This window comes from Talpa occidentalis, unplaced genomic scaffold, assembly GCF_014898055.3.
Source record: "Talpa occidentalis isolate TD23 unplaced genomic scaffold, MPIMG_talOcc4v2.1 talOcc4.4, whole genome shotgun sequence".
Classification (NCBI taxonomy): Eukaryota; Metazoa; Chordata; class Mammalia; order Eulipotyphla; family Talpidae; genus Talpa; species Talpa occidentalis.
Window position 1 is genome coordinate 35,120,460 of NW_023604295.1, and position 20,977 is coordinate 35,141,436.

General features: G+C 38.2%; 1 protein-coding gene across 3 annotated transcripts in view; it reads left to right on the forward strand.

The window, feature by feature from the left end:
• Positions 1-20,669, forward strand: part of LPP (LIM domain containing preferred translocation partner in lipoma) — a 640,196-nt gene extending 619,527 nt beyond the window's left edge. For 2 of the 3 annotated variants that reach the window (XM_054700432.1, XM_054700433.1), the window contains exons 12-13: positions 517-637; positions 4,590-20,668. In XM_054700432.1, the coding sequence (XP_054556407.1) occupies positions 517-637; positions 4,590-4,718 (250 nt within the window). In that variant the 3' untranslated portion in view covers positions 4,719-20,668. Of the gene's footprint in view, positions 1-516; positions 638-4,589 lie in introns of all 3 variants that reach the window. The other variant, XM_054700435.1, reaches the window with a different exon arrangement.
• The last annotated feature ends 308 nt before the right edge of the window (positions 20,670-20,977 follow it).

Sequence of the window (20,977 nt, forward strand, 5' to 3'; positions counted from 1 at the left end):
GTTAATTCCTAGAATTCAAGACACATTTCAAAGAAAAAGGGTGCAATAAGTGGGAATGAAGCAAAGTTCCCAACCTCAGAATATTTGAGTAAGGGCCTGGGGAACACATACAAAAGTCTACTAGATAAGTCAGAAGAAAGCAGGACTTCCAGAACCTTGTTTTCCCTCTCTGGCTAGACTCCCAGCTCCCTGCTGGGAATGTCACATGCTATGTGCTCAGTAGCTCCTGATGTTCACTGTGCATAACCACTCACACCGTCACTCCCCCGCTTCCCCAAATATCACAGCATTTATGATCTAGCAAGACCTCTAGCATCATCTTTCATTAGTCTAACTCCCTCATTTCACAGCAAGGAAGCAGTCACAGAAAAGGAAAGTGACTTGTCCAAGGCCACAGAAAAGTGCAGCTGTCTGGGCTCTCAGCAGTGACCTATTTACTTCTGTGCCTCCCTTCTTTGTTGGTGTCTGTGCTCAGTTGGTATCTATGCTCTAAACAGATTACGTCTCCATTTTCAGGAAATTTGCCCCCCGATGTTCTGTGTGCAAGGATCCCATCATGCCAGCCCCTGGCCAGGAGGAGACTGTCCGGATTGTGGCTCTGGATCGTGATTTCCACGTTCACTGCTACCGGTGTGAGGTGGGTGGTGTGCGCCTCCTGCCAATGTGTGGCAGGCAGGACTTGGCCAATAGACCTGGGGTTTTCAGAAGCATGGCAGTTATTAAGTCTGAGAAATTTCCTACTACTTGTACTCTTAGGACTGGGGGCTTAACTTTGACACAGGCATTTAATACTAGTGATACTGGTAAGTCACTTTCTCTCAGTCTCAATTTTCCTATCTATAAAACAATACTCAGATTCTTAACTCCCTCTAATATGTCTGTGTGACTGAGATACACCACTCTGTATGGAAGAGGTTTGTAAATCATTAAATGCTAAATTAATGGGAAATATTGTTGTTAAGAGTGATAGTGTCATTATGCTGGATCTTAATTTTAGCTCTGATACTCCCAGAGCAATGGCAGAGATGCGGCTGTCGCCCATGGAGAGGAATAAGAAGAAATTCCAGTCGGAGGGGCTGGGACTTCATGTTCAAAGTCATGAGGACTCATTAATTTAGCAAGCACTGACTGAGTGCTGGGATAAGAGGTCAGATGACTGCGAAGAGCTGAAGCAAATGTACATGCTCAGTGCCCCAGGAATACTTAAAAGAGACCCATATCCAGGCTGGAAGCACTGAGGGAGGCTTCATACCCAAGGGATCAGCAGCCATAAATCCAGCAAAGGGCAGCAAGTCTGTCCTCTGTAATTTGGGGTCAAAAGAATATAATATTCAGAAAATGATTTTAAAACATTTTCTTATCATGGTTCTGTAAGTTACCCAGAGCCCCTCTTTTTTTTCCCTTTTATATATATTTTATATCATTCTTCCTTTTTGTATAATGTTTTCTCCTCTCAAGTGTCATCCCAGTTAAATTCCCACTACTAAGTCACCTGTGCACTATCACCATAGTCCCTTGTGTTCTTCCCTCCCCTGTTTTGATCCCTCTCCCTCCCCTTCCCCTGCAGAATGTCTCTGATTTATCGTTGCCTGTTTTTTTAATTTATTATAATTAGGTTTTTTTCCTGATCCCTTATTTGGTTCCCCCACATACCTCCTACAAGGATGGAGGTAAAATAAGCCAGAGACCCTCTTTTAAAGCACTTTTCAGGCCTCCCTGGTGGCACAGCGGGTTGAGCCCAGCACTATGAGGCTGTCCACAGCCTCTGCAGTGTGGGTTCGATTCCTGGCCAGCCAGGGGGATACCCACATGGTGCGGCAGACCTCTCCTGTCTCGCCCGCTGTTCCCCTCAGCAGTGCCTTTGGTCTGTCTGCCTGCTCTGCTCCCTGCTCTGTCTCTGGTGAATTCTTTCACCCTCCTGTGCCTCTGGCCTGTACCCCAGTTCTTGTATAAATAAAAATAAATCTTTAAAAAAAATAGCACTTTTCTTGTTTTCTACTAGCCCATTTTCTGCCTCCTCTTCTATCAGTGAGGGATAATATGAGTCTCTGTGACCACGTCTTTGTGATACTGACTCACCCAGTCCCACTGGGAGATCACCCCAAAACCCAGGCCAGAAGGCCAGCAGGGCATCCTTATTCCTCAGGGAGTGCATTCTTCCACTCACTGCCTTACCTGTAAATGACTCCCTCTCTTATTCCCTGGGCTTTGTTTTGTCCTGGAGTCCAATTTGCAGGCCTTTCTCTGGTATTAACATAAAGAAAGATAATAACAAACTACCAACTTTTACACAAGGGTTTATAAATAAAGAGGAACAGCCGTGTCCAGTCACCACCTTTAAAATTAAACTGACTCATAAATGTGTAAGAACTAACAGATACTTTAGACAACATTTTACAGATGGGGAAACTGAGGTTTGGAGGAGAGAGGCTTCCCAATTTTCCTCACACACTTTCTATAATACCAATAGACTCTGACTTTTACATTCTGTTGTTTTCTTGTGCTAATATATGTTCTATGATATAATAAGCTTTACATCCTCCCAGATTAAATTGTTGTTGTACATACTAAGTTTGCTTTAAATTTTTGCAAATTAGTTTTTAGAAATAACACTATAGAATTATAGAATGGGAAGAACATGGAACTAGAAGTCAGACCATTGTTCTAGTCCTGCCACAGACATTACACAGCATTGGACAAATCCTTCTTTCTCTGCTTCTCATGCCCCTTCTCTGAATTGAGGTTGTGCTGGATGCCCCGTATGGATTCTTTAGACTTTTAAGATTCAAGGCATTGAGGTTTTCAACCCTGTGGTCGACTGTGGGCTCTCTGGGATGCCCAGGTGACTGTAGATGTCAGCTCATTAAGTATTTCAAGCCATGTCATTTGTGAAGTTTCCTTCCTTTTATTGCAACCAAAGATTTTTTGCTTAACTTATTGCCCAATTTCCTAAATGCCTCAAGAACTGCAAAATATCTGCCTATTCATTTCAGTAAAGGTGACTTTCCTGGGGGGTGTAACTAGTGCTGCTGCTGCTGCCTCTGCAATGTTCTAGACAACACCCTTAGAACTTAGATGTTGTAATCTGTCCAATGTTAACCTGAAATCCAACCACCTTCCTGCTGTCATGGTGAACAGCAGAGGTGAGACATACAGCAATGGTGACCTTTTAAAAGCGCTCCCACTAAAGTTAGCAAGTTCCAGAGGGAGAGTGAAGAGGAACCTCTGAGCCAGTGGGTGATGCTTGGAGCCACGAAGGAGTTTCTAGACTCATCTGACTCCTTGAATGGGGACTTCTGGGAGCTAGGGGTGGAGTTGAGCTGCCGTGTTGATCTTAAAACATGGAGCATAGACGTGCCTGCTCTGGTTTTGTACTGACTTTTGGTTGCACCCTGGTGTCTTCTCGGACTGGTGCCTTCTGTGGGTAGGAGAGACTCAATCTGGTGATGTGGTAGCCAATAATTTATTTTCCCTTTTCTCTTAGCTCTCTCTTTTCCTATTCCCTATGTAAATTTTAGTTTCTCTTTTCTCACTCCCTACGTCATTTTAGTTTTCTCCATGTGTCCTGCATTGTATGAGTGAGGACTCACTGACCATGTCATATCTGGCTCTCTGGATTTTCCCCATTTCACAAGGACACACACCACTAGATGAAGTATTATATTTTTTCTTTTCCAAATAAACTTCCATTTTTTTCCCTTTCTTTTTTTTAGGAAGCTTCCATTCTCTCCATCAGAAAGGGGGAAACATTTAAATGCTATCTTAACATTTTCCAAAATGTTTCAGAGGGGCTATCAACAATATTGTAATCCTCTAAAATTAGGAAGTTCTTTGTATTTTTACAAAGTATTTTCATCCATTAACTTCTCTGATCTTCCCAACAGCTTTATAAGGTAGGAAATGCAGGAATCTCTTCAGAGTGGCAATTGACATTGCTTGCAGCACCAAAGCAATGTCATAACTAAGGGTAGTGTCCAGGAGGCCTGCTTCTCAGCCCAGAGCTCCTTCTCATGCCCTCTCCTTGAGAAGTACAGCAAATCCTTACTCCCCATAAATTAGGACTTTGCTCTTCTGTTAAGTTGGAGTAAGTATGGAGAGCCCATTCGGTGGCCCCAGAAGTCAGTCTACAGGTTTGCTTTTGCCCAGAATTGGTTGAGAAATTTCATCTTTTATTCCTTTTGAGAGATGCTTACTAGTGATAAAAGCTAAGTATAAATTGGCAATTAGGAGTCTATTCTTGTTTTATTTTCTCATGTTCTTGCTGTTGTGGCTGTTGTTTGAGTGAGAGAGCCGGCAAAACTATTCCCCGGGAGTCACACCCTTGACTTCTTCCCTTCCTGTACCTATATTTCCGATTAACTTAGGAGGGGTTTTGTACTTTTGTCCCCAAATTCTACTTCTGTTTAATTCAAGACCTACTGTATTACATATACTTGGTAAAGGATTAGAAGGCTGGAGTGGAACATGAATAGGGAAGGTAGTAAATGGCCACATTTTGGAAACCTTGAATAGAAAGGTAAGGAATTTGGCCTTCTTATAATTACTTTGCCTTTCACTTACATTGTTTCCATTTGTCTTTATTTTTCTAGGATTGTGGTGGTCTCCTGTCTGAGGGAGATAACCAAGGCTGTTACCCTTTGGATGGACACATCCTCTGCAAGACCTGCAACTCAACCCGCATCAGGGTGCTGACCGCCAAGGCTTGCACTGATCTTTAAATCCAGTCACCTGTTTTGCTAGCTCGTTGGTGGTGCTGAAGAACATAAAATATAAGAAAAGAAATAGGGAAATAGAGGAAAGGCAGTGCAATCATAAACATGGGATGGTCTTTTTCTTCATCTACTATTAACCTATCTTTAGAAACACATAGATTATGAGATTTTTTAAGTACTTACCAAATACACACTTCACATTTAATCATGTTGGACCTTGATGGGTCTTTGTTCCAAGGACTTCCACATTTTTGCACAGATTATGTTCCATCCCATTCACTTCTGCATTCCTGTAACTTGTAATCCTTGCATTTGTCTCACTTTTCATCTGGTTGAATGACTTTTTTTAGTGTGGTATTTGTTGTCACACAGTTTTCCTGGGTGAGTCTGCCAACTCACAGGTGCTTTTAGGCTGGAAGGCCCTGTCCTCTCACTGCCACGATGGCTGCCTGTGACCACAGAGGATAGCCATTCTCTTTCTGGGTAATGAACAGTTGATCTTTCTGTTATTCTAAATTAGTCATATACCTTGGGGGGGAAATGCATAATTTATATGTCAAGGTAAAAAGAATTTAAGATGTAGACTGTGTAGATTAACAAGCCCGGGTTAATTCTATAACCATCCAAATTCAAAACCTAGAGTGACCAGTTGATGAGGCTCATTTGAAAATAGTTATTGGTGCGACAGACCAAACTTCAATCATTTTCTAAAGAAATTACTTGTGGGATGTGCTTTAAAAAGCATTCTGGGGGTATATTTGAAAATTTCATTATTATCCCATAATATATCCTTAATATTTTCTTTCTCTACACTACCTGGACTTAATAGTACAGACAAAGTCATTTTTCTCTAGAATAGAACATTTCCAATACTGCCCCACTATTCATTTCAGAAATATTGCCTTTTTTTTTGTTTTGTCTTTTGGTTTTCTTTTTTTTAATATCTAAAAACAACTCCCCAAATTGCTTTTTCCTTTAGAGGAAAATAGCTACAAAGAACAGCTTGAATTCTTTCCCCCACCCCCCAGGCTCAGGCCCTTTTTGCCTGACAATTGCAAATCAAGCCACTCAAGATATACAAAATAAAACTGTGTAGTATTGTTTAGTTTACTTAAGGAAGACAGGAAAGCTTGAAAAGATTGTGAAACCCCAGTTTCATTACTCTCATAATCCTTCTGCAACTCAAATTACATATTGCAGGAGACATTTTCATATCATCGATGTGACATTTACACCACACTTTAAAAGACAATCACTGAAAAAAAAATTGCCTTTCTGAGCTAAAAATATTCACTGTCTCTGCCTGGAATCTTTATTCAAACTCTTATTGGGCAGTAAAATGCTTGCTTGCCAACTGCAGAACCACGCTTGCTTGGGTTGACCGTGTTTGCTATAAAGAGACGTCTGTCTTAGTGGTGGGTTGACATTTCATAAATTAAGTATTTTGGATTGAGATTTCTTAAACCTTTCTTCATATCTTCCACAACTATATACTCTTAAATTATGAAGTATTTTAAATATACACAAAAGTATAAATAATAATATAATGAATCCCTATATACGTAACATCAAGAAATCAAATATAACAAAGATAGTAACTTTCGCCTGTGTCCCCTCCCATGATTCCACACATTTCTTTTTCATGATTATAAAGTGACAAATTCAGTTTTCTAGTCTGACTTTTTAAAATTTTAACACCCAGAACAGAAATGAAAAATAATTTGTGCCTATCTTAAATTGCAAACCCTGCCTCAAGAATTTCAATTACATTTATTTTACTTTAGTAGAAATGATCATAAATTGATTCATTTTTCTTAATAAGACAGTTTTAGGCCTGTGATCACTCTAGCCCATCTAAGTTAATTGTGGCTCATTTGCTTTGGCCATCAGTTTTGTTTGGGAACCACCAAAGTCCTCACTTTTCAAAGTTTCCTTTGACCACTATCCTTTCCCTTATTTCACAGCTCTTATCCTTGATCTGTTTCTCATAATGTGAAATATAGTGGCATTCACTTTGAACAGCATGCAAATTGTAGGATAGAGTGGCAACTGTATCTCTGAATTTCTGTCTTCCAAGTTAGTGGCCACACCATATCAGTGACCTCAAAAAGCTCTATCAGACATTTGAGGTGATGCTATGATCTGCTTCAGTTGCTCATTTTCAATGACATACTTGGTGGAAATTGTCTTTAGGCCAAAAGCAAAGAGCCCAATTTATTGAGAGATGGATTTTATACCTTGAAATGCAGTCATATTATTATAAATTTTTCCAAAAGAGGAAGAACTTATGAAAATATTTATACTGTAAATTGCAATAACATTCTACTTGTTTGTTACATTTAAGTCCTTATGTAACTGAATGTTTACATGCCAAAAAAAAAGTTATAAGAAAATGCTGTCACAGACCTATGACTGTGGCATTGCCAGAACACTGCTTGCTTACAGTCTTTATAGTACATTTTTATCACATAACCTCAGAGTATCTTTACCAAAGATTTTTAAAGTAAATCTCTTTTTAATATAGACTTATTATACTTTTATAATTATGAATGTGCACACATACATATGCAGAAATATTTAGATTTAGATTTTTTTTCTCTCACAAGGTATAATAAGGAAAGGATCCTACATTATTTTATTCCAGGATATCCTAAATATATGATTTATATTGCTTTTTATCTTTTCTATTAATCATTTGATATAAACAATGCCAAGTGACTCTTTACTGTTTTAGTGACATGAAATTTTGCCAATACCAGAGATATAAAGATCCTATTATCTTAACAATTATATTTCTGTTGTCTATTGATATGTCTTGATTATTATCATTTAAATGCATAAATAATAGAAATAAATAATAGTGTCTATAAGAGAAAGTTTGTAAAAATATATTGGTTTTAAAAATTGTCAAGAACCCAATATTTAGTATTATAACATGAAAGACATAGAAAAAATTCATGGGGGTGGGGATCCCATTATGTCATGGACTCTGCAGATCATTTCAAAATAATATTTTGTCATTGTTTGGATCCCCAGGGACTCAACACGGAGTCTCCTTTGAAAGAAATTCCCTTTAAAAGTAAAAAATAAGTCATGGGCCCCAGAATAAGGTGTCACGATGTTGACATGATCTGCAGCTCAATGATGTGGGTTCTTTTCTTGTCATTAACAAATTGTTATATCTGTTGGAGCAACTTTTCTGATCAAAATTGCTTCGTTGGGTGTGTGGTGATTGTTGCAGTGGAGTTACCTACACGATTGTTGTTTTGTCACAGTGAAATTTTCTGCAAAGATGTTTATGGTGATCTTTAAAGGGTATAAGAATCCAACTACATTTAAACATGTATTTCATATTTTGCTTTGGAGGAAGAAAGAGAGCACTTTTACCAGGGGGCTACAATAGACAGTTTATGGAATATAAACAGGACTCTGAAAACACAATTTCCAACAGTTTGCCTAGTTAGTTAAAATCCTATTAATGTGAACCCGCCAGGAATAACAGTGTTATTTCTATTTGATATGGTTTGGGCTTCTCTTGTCAAATCTGTGTCGGCTGCCCCCTGATCCCTCCATTATCAAGTTTTGAAGGGTGTTGGGGAAATTATGGCAGCTGCTAGGGAGATCAGGGAAACACTGATGTAACCTCACAGCCTCTCACCATTCCTCTTGGCTTGGAAAGGCTTTTTTCCATATACATTTCTAGAAATATTGCTATTCTACCTTAGTATTTCACATTTGTAGTTTAAACAAGCGATTGTCCATCTGTTGCCTAGAGCTACAGTACATGTGTGTTATGAATGAAATATGACAGCATGTTCCATACCCTGCTTTAGCCATCTGTAGGCAACCAGTAGACTGAAAAAGATATACCTCTGCAAAATGTGCCTCTAGTCCATTTCTGAAGATGGCTCTTTTAGTGCACTCTCATGGGAGACAATCAGAGAGCAGCATATATCTGTGCCTTCTTTTTAAAGAATCTTTACAGTACTATGAATAGAAGAGTCTAAAACTTGAAAGAGTCTGTAACATAAATACAACCCCCAGATCTCAAGGATGCACTCATCAAAATCCAGAGATGTCTGAGCTCTTCATCTTAAAGTATTCTAAGAGTATGTCATTTCTCTTTTTGACTTTTGGAAGTACCTTATGAACTCCTAGATAAAGAAAATATTCTTATGTTGCAGGTAATGCATTGAGTGCTGTTAGTGACCATGTTTGGTTTTATTCTAGTATTAGTCAGATAGTGTAGACAGAGACTTCAACTTGAGCCTTTGATACCCATCTGGAATATCTATTTCTTTAATTGCCAGTTTTTTGGCTGGTCTTTTTTTAAATTTAATAGTGGACAGAAGAAGTTGGATTTTGTAGTTCTGAGTCATCATTATGGTGTGCAACCATGAACATTTCAGATCAAGTTATTTATATATAACTAGAATGAAATTTTTCTTATGTGAGTGTGGTTAGCCTAGAATACTATTTCAAACCTTAATACAATTATCTTATTAAAGCCACTGGACTTGGTGAGAATTCTTAGTCCCTTCCTCTCCTTTTTTCCCTCCTGCTTATTTTCTTCTTTCTTTCATGCCTCCTCTACCTACCTTTCTATTTGATATGGTTTGGGCTTCTCTTGTCAAATCTGTATCCTTCTTGGACTTTTCATAAATAAAGTAAATCAACATGTTTTGATCTTCATAGAATTATCATATTACGGAGAAAAGACTACTACAAAATATATGTGGCATTAAAAATTCTTCCGTTGAAAGGGCATATTTTTCAGATTGTGTTTATTCATAGGGTAAAATGAGATAATAGTCTTTTAGTTTTATTTTAATGAGTTTTCTTCAGGGACTCAGATCATAGAGTTCTTGGCAAATTCATTTAGGACTGCCCTACTCTTCTCAGTAAATGAGAAGATCAGAATGATCTTTTGAAGACTAGGTTAACTTTTTTTTTTTAACCCAAAGGCATTTTCGTGAACAATGCAATCATACATATTTTTTGGTAGTGTCGTGTTATTTTTTCTTTCAATGAAACTTGATAATTTTACTTATGGCACAGAAAAACTTATTCTTCCAGATTTTTTACACTTAGGAGCATTTTGCCCATGACAGTAGGACCAGTGATTTTCCTGGAGCGCAGATTACAGGCCTGTCGTCTGTCTGTAAACACAACCTAAGAAGAACAATCTGAGTCTCTCAGTAAAGCATTTTGTTAAAATTTTGCCTTAGGTTCTTTGAACTCTTGCTAATCCTAATTAGAAAAACATGCCCTCTGTGTTTGTTTTTGTATTTTTTGGGAAAAGTTTTTAAGACTGTATTTCCATTTTGATTTCTACCCTTATTTCCATTTTTCATAAGCTTTCAAAGTTGACATTTTTCTTTTGGAGTAGGTCACTTGCAGAAAATAAAACATACTGAATTCAATATATAAATGAATTTTCCAAGAATTAATGATAGTCTCAGTGAGTTTGTTTTTTTATATATAGGCACAGTTTATCTGAACCTGTCTCCAAGAAGAGTGGGATGCAGGAGTGGAAGGAAGAATTTGAAAGAAGGAACAATCTCCTATTAAAACTATAGCGAAGGAGTTCTTTTTTGGTGTAACTCTAAGAATGTTTGTGAGGGTTTTGAGATAAGCACTGTAGTTCTTTTAAAAGTAAAATATTTATATTTCCAAGTTTATGTAGTGTTTAAAAATCACTCTGGTTAAAGATAGTTTTCCCTTGTCTCAGAGAGCAACATGGGTGCTACTACTGAGCCAGGGCATGGCATAGCATCACCAGAGCCTTCACGATTCATGGCCTTTCACCCCCTCTGAAAGGGGCATAACTCATTCTCTCTCTTATGATGCATATTCTGACATATTCATAGATAAACTGCACTGTACCTGAAGCATCTCTGGAGGTTAGAGGTTTCTATTTTCTCACATCCAATATGTTGTCCCTTTCAGTGTTCTAACCTGATAAGCAGAGTATGTAGGAGTTTTTAGGTCTTTGTTCTCTTGTTTAAATCTCACGTCTTACCTGAACAGCTCTACAGTAATTTCTACTTTCTTCCTGTAGGTACAAGCACAAACAACTAACTTTATCTTAGTAACTTAAAAATTAATATATAAAGGAGTAGTTTTCCCTTCGATATAAAAAGGAAGGACACGTATTCTTTCCTGTAATTTACTTTCCTGGTTCTTGTGCAAAAAGTTACAGACTCTGGTGGTTTACTTTGTGCAAAGTTATATGGAGAATGTATTTGTAGTAAACTCATTAACAGTTCCCCACTGAAGTACAAAAACATTACTAAGATCTTTGCTTTTTATTTCTGATTTTTTAATTTATAGCAGTCTCTAAGCACACTAATAAATATCTCTATTTCTTACCTTTGTTAAAAACAAAAAATATACTACAAGCAAAAGCTATAAATACTAGAAAGAGGAAAACCTAAAGCAATATCCTTTGAGAAATGTAAAGATGCTTAAGTTAATAGTGTATGCCTTTGTTAATTTTTCTGGGGTATCCCTCCACTTAGAAGCAAAAAAAAAAAAGTACTTATCTAACGCTGATAGACATTCACTTAAGATGCCCAAATAGGAGCCTTAATAAACAATGCACAAGCACATTAATCAAGTTAGCACTGAACCCAGCTTCTAACTGAGTTGTCAACCCCAGGGTAGAATGATCTGCCAAGAATGAGACAGGTGTTGCTGTGTCATTTTGTGCTCTGCAATATTATAGAGGGAGATAGCCCACACCAAAAACCAGTGCTGTTCCTAGACAAACAGGATACCAGGCCCATTATGCATCTGAATATCCCCTGTTACTTTCCTAACAAGTCACTATCGCATATATTCTTAGACCTGACCAGTATTTAGTACAGCATTCCACTCTACCATTGAAACAGTTCTTTTCTACAAAAGTTTTTCCTGCTGTTAAACCAAAGTATGACTCCAGAACCATGCAAAACAAGTCTAATGTGTACATTTTTGCCTCTAGATCAGATACCACTAACTCTGAACCTTTCCTTGTGCGTTCACATAGTATCAAGTCCAGTCACCTCGCTGCTTCTCATTTGAACTGTTGAACCAAAAAATATTTTCTGTTATTTCGGTCAACTTGAAATTTAGCAATCACCTTGTCAGACTAGGTGAAAACACTTTCTCTGGAGTTGAAAGTAAATGGAATCATCCAAAGGAAACTGATACACAATGTGGAAATCTGTCCCAAGGTTCAGTCCCAGGAGAATGGGCACTTAATGAGGATAGACCTCCCATGTGTACAAAACAGTCCACTTACTCTTTGTCCTATCCTGTTTTTGATGTTGCCAAAATCAAAGTCATTCTGAAAACAGGAAATGAGCTCATGCATATGCCATCCCTGAAATGCCCACTTCTGGTCAATGTTCCTAAGTTCGCTTCAATTCCTTTCCTTTATCCCTGTCTTCTCAAGAATAAGATTTCTTGTTCATGTTCCTATGCTGATATGTAGAAAGAGCCCTGGACATTTTTAGTTTCTACATAAATCTTTACTGGCTGATTGGTTTTGAGATTCACTTCCATTCTTATGTGCGCAAATGTTCACAATTTACATCAAAGGAACAGCTTCTGTACATGATGATAGAACCGTCTCAGTCCTTATTTTCTCTTTGCTTTTGTCCTTCCAACATACTTACCCTTTAAGCATCCCCTCAATGTACTAATCATCTACTAATCACTAAGAAGATAAGCCCCTAAATAACTTGATTCAGGCAACTGCAGTAAGATCAAGCATGTCTAATCTCTATAAAAAGGTATATATCATCAGGAAGAGTGGAATCTATGACTTTTCCTTCTCATTGACTCTGAATATCTGGGAGTCTTTTTTCCCATTAAGAAAATTTCAATATATGTGATACTTAGAAAGGGTCTTCTCTAAATATAGCCTATGCATTCCTATTGTTTTTGGTGTGTTAGATTATTTTTTTCTCTTCATTTCTAAATTAAGGCAATGAATCAACTCAAGATTTTTTTTTTTATTTTTTACCAAATTTCACTCCTCCATGAAGCCTTACTGATACAACTTGGGAGAATTACTCTTACTTATGCTATTTGCCTTTGTTCCAAGCATCCTCTGATATTGAAGCAGAACCAGGATTTAGGTCTTATATTCTCCTTGATGCCACAGAAAACTAATCTTTAGTAAATACTAAAACATTGCTTCCTCCTTCCAAATATATTTATTTTGTTTTTTGGCAACGTTACATTAAAAATTTTTGATTTTTAGATGAAGATTATAAAAGTCTTTAAATACCCTTAAAAGTAGTTTGAAGGATTTTTTTTTTTTTTGAGAGTCAGGTTTTAGGATTTATGTGGTTTTGTTGTTTTTACTTGTACATTCAAAAGACAGACTGTTCTGACAGTTGATATGTAACTTCATGCTTTCCTCCAGTAACTAACCCATGAACAGCACACTCCAATTATCTGGCTTGCTGATAATGATCTTAAAATGTTGGGAAATGTCACTATGTGATCACCACTTCTAACAAAGGGGAAAAAAAAAGCAAAAGATAGTGGTTGTGTCGAAACTCATTACTTATCTATGCAAAAGAAAATCATTCTTAGGGGAAAGGGATATATTATGTCTTTATGTAGATTGTATAAATTCTTTCATATTGCCCTGGGTTATTATTTGGTTCCAGTAGTATGCCTTGGTCTTTGGGAGGATAGGCTTATGGCTTCTTCTACCACAATTTTGAACTAGGGAGCCTTATCGGCAGGACCTGTCATCCATCTCCTGGGCAGTGCCTGGGGGTGGCTCTCTGAACTCTAAAATAATAATTCCTGAGAGAGCTTACAAACTGCTTTTGCACATAAAACGGCCCCAGGAGGAAGGTTATTAATAGCTTTATCCTAGAAGAGAAAGCTGAGGCTCAGCATCGTTAAGTGACTTGCCACAAGCAATACAGCTGGTTGGTGACAGATTTGGGGACATACCAGGTCTTGCAAGCAGATTGGGGATATACCAGGGCTTCAGTGCTCTCTCCAGTGGCCAGTGCTGGGGCACAAAATACCTCAGAGTACCTCAGTCTGCTTCTCACAAGCCCCTATGCCCACCATTCATAGGCATTAAGGAAGTTTCACGTAGACTGTTTAGCTCTCAGGTGGCAAAACCACACATTACTGTGGTGGCTGAGATCATTTAGAGCTGTGTGCATCTTCTGTGCCATCTGTGGGAAACCACTAGGTATGCTGACTGATCGGCCCTGTGATAAAGTCAGTACAGAAAGGCCACTGCTGAGAACAGACTGTGGCACTGAAGCACACTGCAGCAAATTTCCCCAGTGAGAGTTGGTTTACTTTACATTAACTGAAAAACTCTCTGGAATTGTGAGATTCAGAGAATCAGCCAAGGCCGTATCATTCAGAATTCAGTGGAGTGCTGAGTGACCTGATCCTCAAGGCAAGTCTCTCTTGTTGGCTAGAATTTACACCCCATGGATGCAAAAACTGCTATATGTAAACAATGTATATTATTTTCTCTCAGTGCACATTTATCGAGGCCCAAGTATTTGTCACTGACTCAGGCATTTTCCAACCAATGTATCTTGACATGGAAATGTCTGAGAGCAAATGCTGGGCCCCTAGTTTCAGTCCTGAGATTTGGTCTTTGCCATTTGATGGACTGGGCTCCCAGGCTGTTGTAGTTTGGGATTGTGTACTTAACACAAAGATTTTGGTAATGTATCATTTCAGCTAATGTATGATGATTTTGGTAATGTATCATTTCATATCCACTTAGGAATCTCCGTGGATATTCTAAAAGCTACTCTGCATGGCTGTTCAACAGCTAATCATTCCTTCTCTTGAGTGGACTCCTTCAGGAAAGTTGTGCCTTTTGACGTGTGCTCTTATATGTGTGTTATTTCCTCCTTTCCTTAGAGCTATTTGACTTGAAGTTAGAATCTGTGAACTAATTGAAAAATATTCTCTCTTCATCTGAATTGAATTTGTAGAAAACCTTTAGAAAGGTCTTATTTAATAAGCTTTCTAGGCATATTCCCTCCCTAGTGTATAACTTCCATCTCTAAGGTCACATCATCAGCAACCGCTCATCCCCTGGGATTAATGAGGACCACATTACTCATGACCGCTCACCCTTTCCACTCATCACGTGTAGGAAATACAGGAAGTACTGGTGGGGACACCCCAAAGTAATAGCCTTGACTATAGAGGCTAATAGAGGACAGCATTCAAAATCCAGAAATGTGCTTTATCCGCATGAGTGTTATGACTAAAAATTTAGAAAACAATTCCTGTAGAGGAAATGGAGTCCCTCTCCACCAGGAGGGAATTTCATAGAAAAAAGCATTTTGAGGACATTTCAGAATTATCTAGATGAGTGTACCTGAGTAGACACTCACTTGATGGAAAGTGTAACATCTTATTAGCAGGCATAAAAGCACAGAAGACAGTGAATATGAAAAAGATGGTCTTTTTAAAAATTAACGGGAATCACAAACCCTAATTTATATTTATAGAGTGGAAAGGAAATAATAAAAGTTTTCTTCATCCTATACTATTTAGTCCCCCGTATTTAGGAAAAATGTAATTGTGTTGTCTCTAAAATGCACATCTGTGCCCATGCGTGCTCACACACACACACACACACACACACACACACACACACACATCTTCCAAGAAAGCTGATCCTTCAAAAAAGAAACCTTATTTTAAAATATGTGGGTTTTTCAGGCTAGGAAATTAATAATTCCTAGACCTGACCCATTTTTGTGGCTGCCAGAAAGGAAAAGAAAAAGCTATTTAAATTTTGTATGGATCCATTTATCTCTTAAAATATGCCAAAGTAGTTTGAGGTAGGGGTGGAAACTAAGGTATTTATCTCCCTTGTTTGATTCTTTATATTTCTATCTTTTGGGAAAGGAGTGAAGAACTATTCTCAGGCCATTATTATTGATGCATTGTATTGCCACTTTATGCAGTGTCTGCTTTGCTTCAAACTGAGATATAAGAAAAATAGTTGCTTTCTCTATTCCATTTTCTTCATCAAGAGAGAGCAAATATGAAGCCTGAATGTTTTTCCTGACCAAATTATTAAACTCCCTTTCTGAACTAGCTTAAGGAAATGCAAAAAAGGATGGTTAGTTTTTCTTGTATGTATACATGTTCCTTTCTTTTCTTTCTTGGGAGACAAATTATAAAGGAAAAAAATTCTAGTTTCTTCTCATCTCTCTCTCAAGATGACAGCTGATGATCACTTAGTAATTATAAATCAGAAGAAGGAGAATAGCTTAGCCAGGTTATGATGCCTCTGCCAATGAATAAAAAGAGATTTTTATCATTTAATGCCAACAATAGGAGTGACTTCATGTTTTAAAAGGGGATTTGATTTTGGGGCAGTGTTTGTGTTTTTCTAACCTTAGATACCTTCTGCTCAGTTTTTAGATGAATGTAAGTCCATCATCATCATCGGAGTGAAATTGCCCAAAGATTTAATGTGACTTAGGAACTGCCCCCTGCCCCCCAACTAACTAGCAAATAACAATTGGTCAAGATTGTGATGCTCTTCTAATTCATCTGAAATGTCTGAACTGAAGTGTATCTTTCATGAAGAGGGATAGGGACCTGGAAACTAAGTCTTATCATCAATATTTATAATGAAATAGTTGTAAAATCATGTTCAGTAACTTTTTCCTTTCACTACTCATTTATTCTCTTTGGAAAGCTGAGGAAGAAATTATCCAAGAAATATTTACTTATCATATAATGTCAGAATATTACACACACACACACACACACACAAATATCTGAATTATGCCTTCATTCCTTTTCAGGAAACATATCAAAAACAAATTGAATAAGAGATGACACTTGATTGTCTGATTCTTTAGCATGCATAAAACTATCATGTGATTCATGATGCCTTAAGCAAAAATTTAAACTCAGATGCTAAACTCTCACAGCTGGCTGTATTGTCAAACTTTTGCCCTGTTATCTATGCAAAAAATTACGTTTTGTTTTGACTTGTAAACTGTACCTGCACTGTTTGTTTAACAGGTTTGGGGCTCTCTCTTTCCCACTGGGAATATGTGCAATTATGAGATGCACCCAAAAAAGGCAGGGAAAGAACTTTCTGAGGAACAAATCTACACCATGAAGATGTAGAGCCCACGGGTAGTCATTTTCTCCGAGCTGCACAAACAAGCTTTTATTTCATGGCTTTGTCACAGGCTTTTCTCCTTCTGTGCCGTCACCTTTGAGAAAAATGACTGCACCTTCTCCAAGTCTGCCTTTTTAACAGCTACAGTTGAGTTGGCAAGACTTCCCCAGCTCTGAATATAGCCATTTGCCGACTCCGGCCTCTTTGCGAGACTGACTCAAATCTGTGATCTTCTGTTCAGCACACACATCAGCAAAGTGAGAAGATGAGCACTAAATATAGGCTCTATTAACTATACTTTTAGCTTTACTGCCTTCAAAAAGTGCCTATTCTGAGAAACATAAACGTTATTCTTACATATGTATGTACACACGGTACCAGAGTCATACTGTGCAGCCTTGAAAAACATACCATTGAAAGGAGTAGGTGCTGAGATAAGGAAGCCTTGCCAAGTGGAAGAAAGTCACTCATTTCCAATCTCCCCTTTCGAGTGGCACCGTGAAACGGGCTGCAAACACATTCCCTGAGCATTCCTTGCTGATACAGCCACTTTATATTTATATCCTGCAGCATGATGGCATATTGCTGAGGTTTCCTGTGCTCTGCTTCAAGGGAATATATGCTTTGTGGAATTGGAACATTTAGTCAGGAAAAAAAGTTGTTTAAGAATTAATGAGCCAGGGTCTGTATTAGGATATGTGTCATATGTATGTTTTATAAACTAAGCATTGGTGGGTTTAGAATGTCAGCACATTTCTTTTATCTCTCAGGCTAACATCAGTGAAAACTAAAGAGAAGTCTTGGCTGTGGGAATTGGAGGCTCAGGGGGCCAAATGTCCTTGCCAGATCCTTAGAGCATCTTTACTTTGACTCCTAAAAATAGTAACGCATGTTATTTAATGGCTTTTGTTTCCATCGTTCTGTGGCTGACATGAAACTAAATTCTTTTGATGGAGCAGCAGCATAGTCTAGAACAATGGGTTTTTACCCAGTTGTGTATGCGGAGAGGGTCCAGGTAACAGGACGAAGTAGATAGTGCATGGTTTTAGGAAAAGGGTTGAAGGGAGGACGTGCTTCCAAAAAAGATCTTTCTCAATGTGTCGTCTGACTCACCCAGCTGGCAAATTCCCCTTGCCAAGTCGCTCTCTTTCCTTCTAAGTCACTTGGCTCCAGGTTGACTTGGATATGCCTCTGCTTTGGGAAAACGAGTTATCTCCGGTTAGTCTTTCTCCAAGGATGCACTTGATGTGCTCTTGGTCACAAAGTCATCTCCTTTCCCATCTCGTTTCACCAAATGGAAATAAAAGGGGTCAAGCTATGGAAGGTGCCCTCCACATCCTTGCTATGAGCTACCATTCTGCTTCCCATCTAAGAAGCCCCCTGGCATAAACCAGGGCTGAGTAAGGAGCAGATCTGTGTTTTGTGATCTCTAGATTGTGGACCACCCTGCTTTCGTTAGCACTTTGTGAGACCAGTTGTGTTTTTGGAAAAAGAGTGATACTCCTCACTAAAACTATCTGCTCTTCCTATTGATGTTCTTTCACTGTTTTAACATTATCTAATTTCAGCTAACCATTCTCTAATGTTTTAGCGAAGGGGAATTTACTGCCAGATAAGATTTCAAAATCTATGTGCCATTTCAGAAGGGACATTGGGACACAAGGTTATCTCGGAAACTAGATATACTGAGAAAGGCAATAGCACTTTGGTCTGGATGTTAATCTGATGGTGACTGGGTGTTAATCTGAAGTGTGGGAGATAGTTCGATGTATACATAGAATCTGCATGGGCAGATTAGCAGAAGGAGGAGATCGGGAAAAGTCAGTTTTATCTGTTAAATGTGTCAAAGAGCAAGGTCTTCCCATTAAGTACCATCAGAACCCCACCATGGTCAGCTGCTAGTCTGAATAATATTCCCTGAATAAGGGAAATCCACATGACATGGACAATGTGACTTTTTTCATGTGACACTGACAGAGCCATAGTTTTCCTAAAAGATACAGATTTCTCTGTTATATTTTTCTTAGCAAATTGCATTTCTCCATCATGAATCATCAATGACATATTCAAAATAGCCCACAAGGTTTCTTATGAAAATAAGAGAATAAAACCTGACATAAGCAAATGATTTGGCTATTTTTCTTATTGTATTTATACATTAGCCTCCTGTATTAAAACATCTTTCTACTTTCAATTTTTCTATCAAGGATGTTTTTAATGTTCTATAAGAATAAAGATGAAAAATCACAATCCTTTTTTCTGTAAAAGAACTCTATCATATTTAGAAATCCAATAAACTTCTTACTATATTTACTTGGCTATGTATGGAATTCTTTTTGAGTTAGATAATCCCTCCTTCTTTTCTAATCCCTTTTACTGTGATTCACTTTTATACATCACTTGCTTTCCATATGGTAAGGGAAGGTCTCTCAAAGCAACTACGATGCCAGCAAGGGTATGTAGTGCCCACTCTTCCCCACTGTCAGCCTAGAGAGCTAAAGGTGGGATGCGTTCTAAAATGACTTCATCACTCTCTCTTATACTTGCAAGTGAAGAATGTTCCCCTTTCAAAGCTGGAGCCAAGTAAATATATCCCTAGGGGCGAGGGGAGGGTACTCTACTCCCTTCACCAACAACTGACAGGATTTTTCATACTTTTATTCCACCTTCACTATGAATATTTTTCAAAAATTGAGTAGAGGTCTGTACTAGGCACCTTGAGGGATATGGATATAAATCAGACATAGTTCCTGCTTTCCAGGAGTCTATAGCAGAACTGATAGTTATGGATGTAAATAATCTTCTGGAAAGGAAAGGAAAAGTAAAGGGAGAGGAACGTAACATTTTTGAAACTTTTTAATTTTTATTACATCATTTCTAATAATCTGTGATCTGGAATGCTTATATGTATCCTCATTTTTTTTTAAGATTTATTTATTCACGCATACAAGAGCCGGGGTACAGGCCAGATGCACAGAGGGTGAGAGGATTCATCAGAGACAGAGCAGGAAACAGAACAGGCAGACTGAGGAAATACACTGCTGAGGGGAGCAGCGGGACAGACAGGAGAGGTCTGCTCGCCATGTGGGATTCTTGCCAGCTGACGGGGATGTAAGGGATACTGCAGAGGCTACAGACAGCTTCACAGTGCTGCGCTCAACTGCCCGTGCCACCAGGGAAGGCGTATCCTCATTTTATAGAAGAAAATGCTGAGAATGTGAGAATGTTAACCTAAGATCACCATTCTTTGAAGAAGCCCTATTTTTTACTTTTTTAAGTAGCAGGTTTGCAGGAAAACCCAGCACTTCTGACTCCCTGTTCAGTGGTCTGTCTACTAAACCTTAAGAGTGACTAGAGCACAATGGAATACTACTCACCTATTAAAAAAAAAAAATGAACTCCTTGCATTTGCAGTAACACAGGGCTGGAGGGCATAATACTAAGTGAAATAAGTCAGGTGAAAGACAAATATTGCACAGTTTCACTTAAATATGGAATGTAGAGAAACAAAACAATGAGTCAGACAGAACCAAACCAATAACAAATCCTAGAAGCCTGACTGTAGAATTCAGACGACCAGAAAGGGAAGGGGAGGTTGGAGAGCAGGGTGTGGAAGGGTCCCGATCAGTTATGGTGAGGACTATGAGTGCCTTGGTGGTGGGTGTGGTGTGGTAACACACATATGAAGGCGTGTGATCCTCTATGTCTTAATTATACAGTGTTGCTAACCAATGTTACATCAATAGAAAAAAAATGAATAGTTACTGCTCATACAAATAGATGCTGGAAAAAGAAGAGACTAAAAACTTGTTGACATTTAAGAAATAGAAATAGTTAACAGGTTAGAAAGTACACATTTCAGTGAAAAACCAGATACCACTATATTTAGTTTCAGTATTCTGGCTGGTGTCCCCATTTAGGTAAATTTCAATAAATATTACTGAAAACAAATAAAAATCACTATATCTAGAAGGTACATGGCATTCCTTCCATAATAATCTGAATAGAGCAGCCCTTCTCCCCACGTAAGCCTTCGGTTTTATTTCTCCAACATGATTCAGCTGTTAACGCTGGGGCATTAGAGAACTACAGGATGTAACATGCTGCGAGACAAGAATTT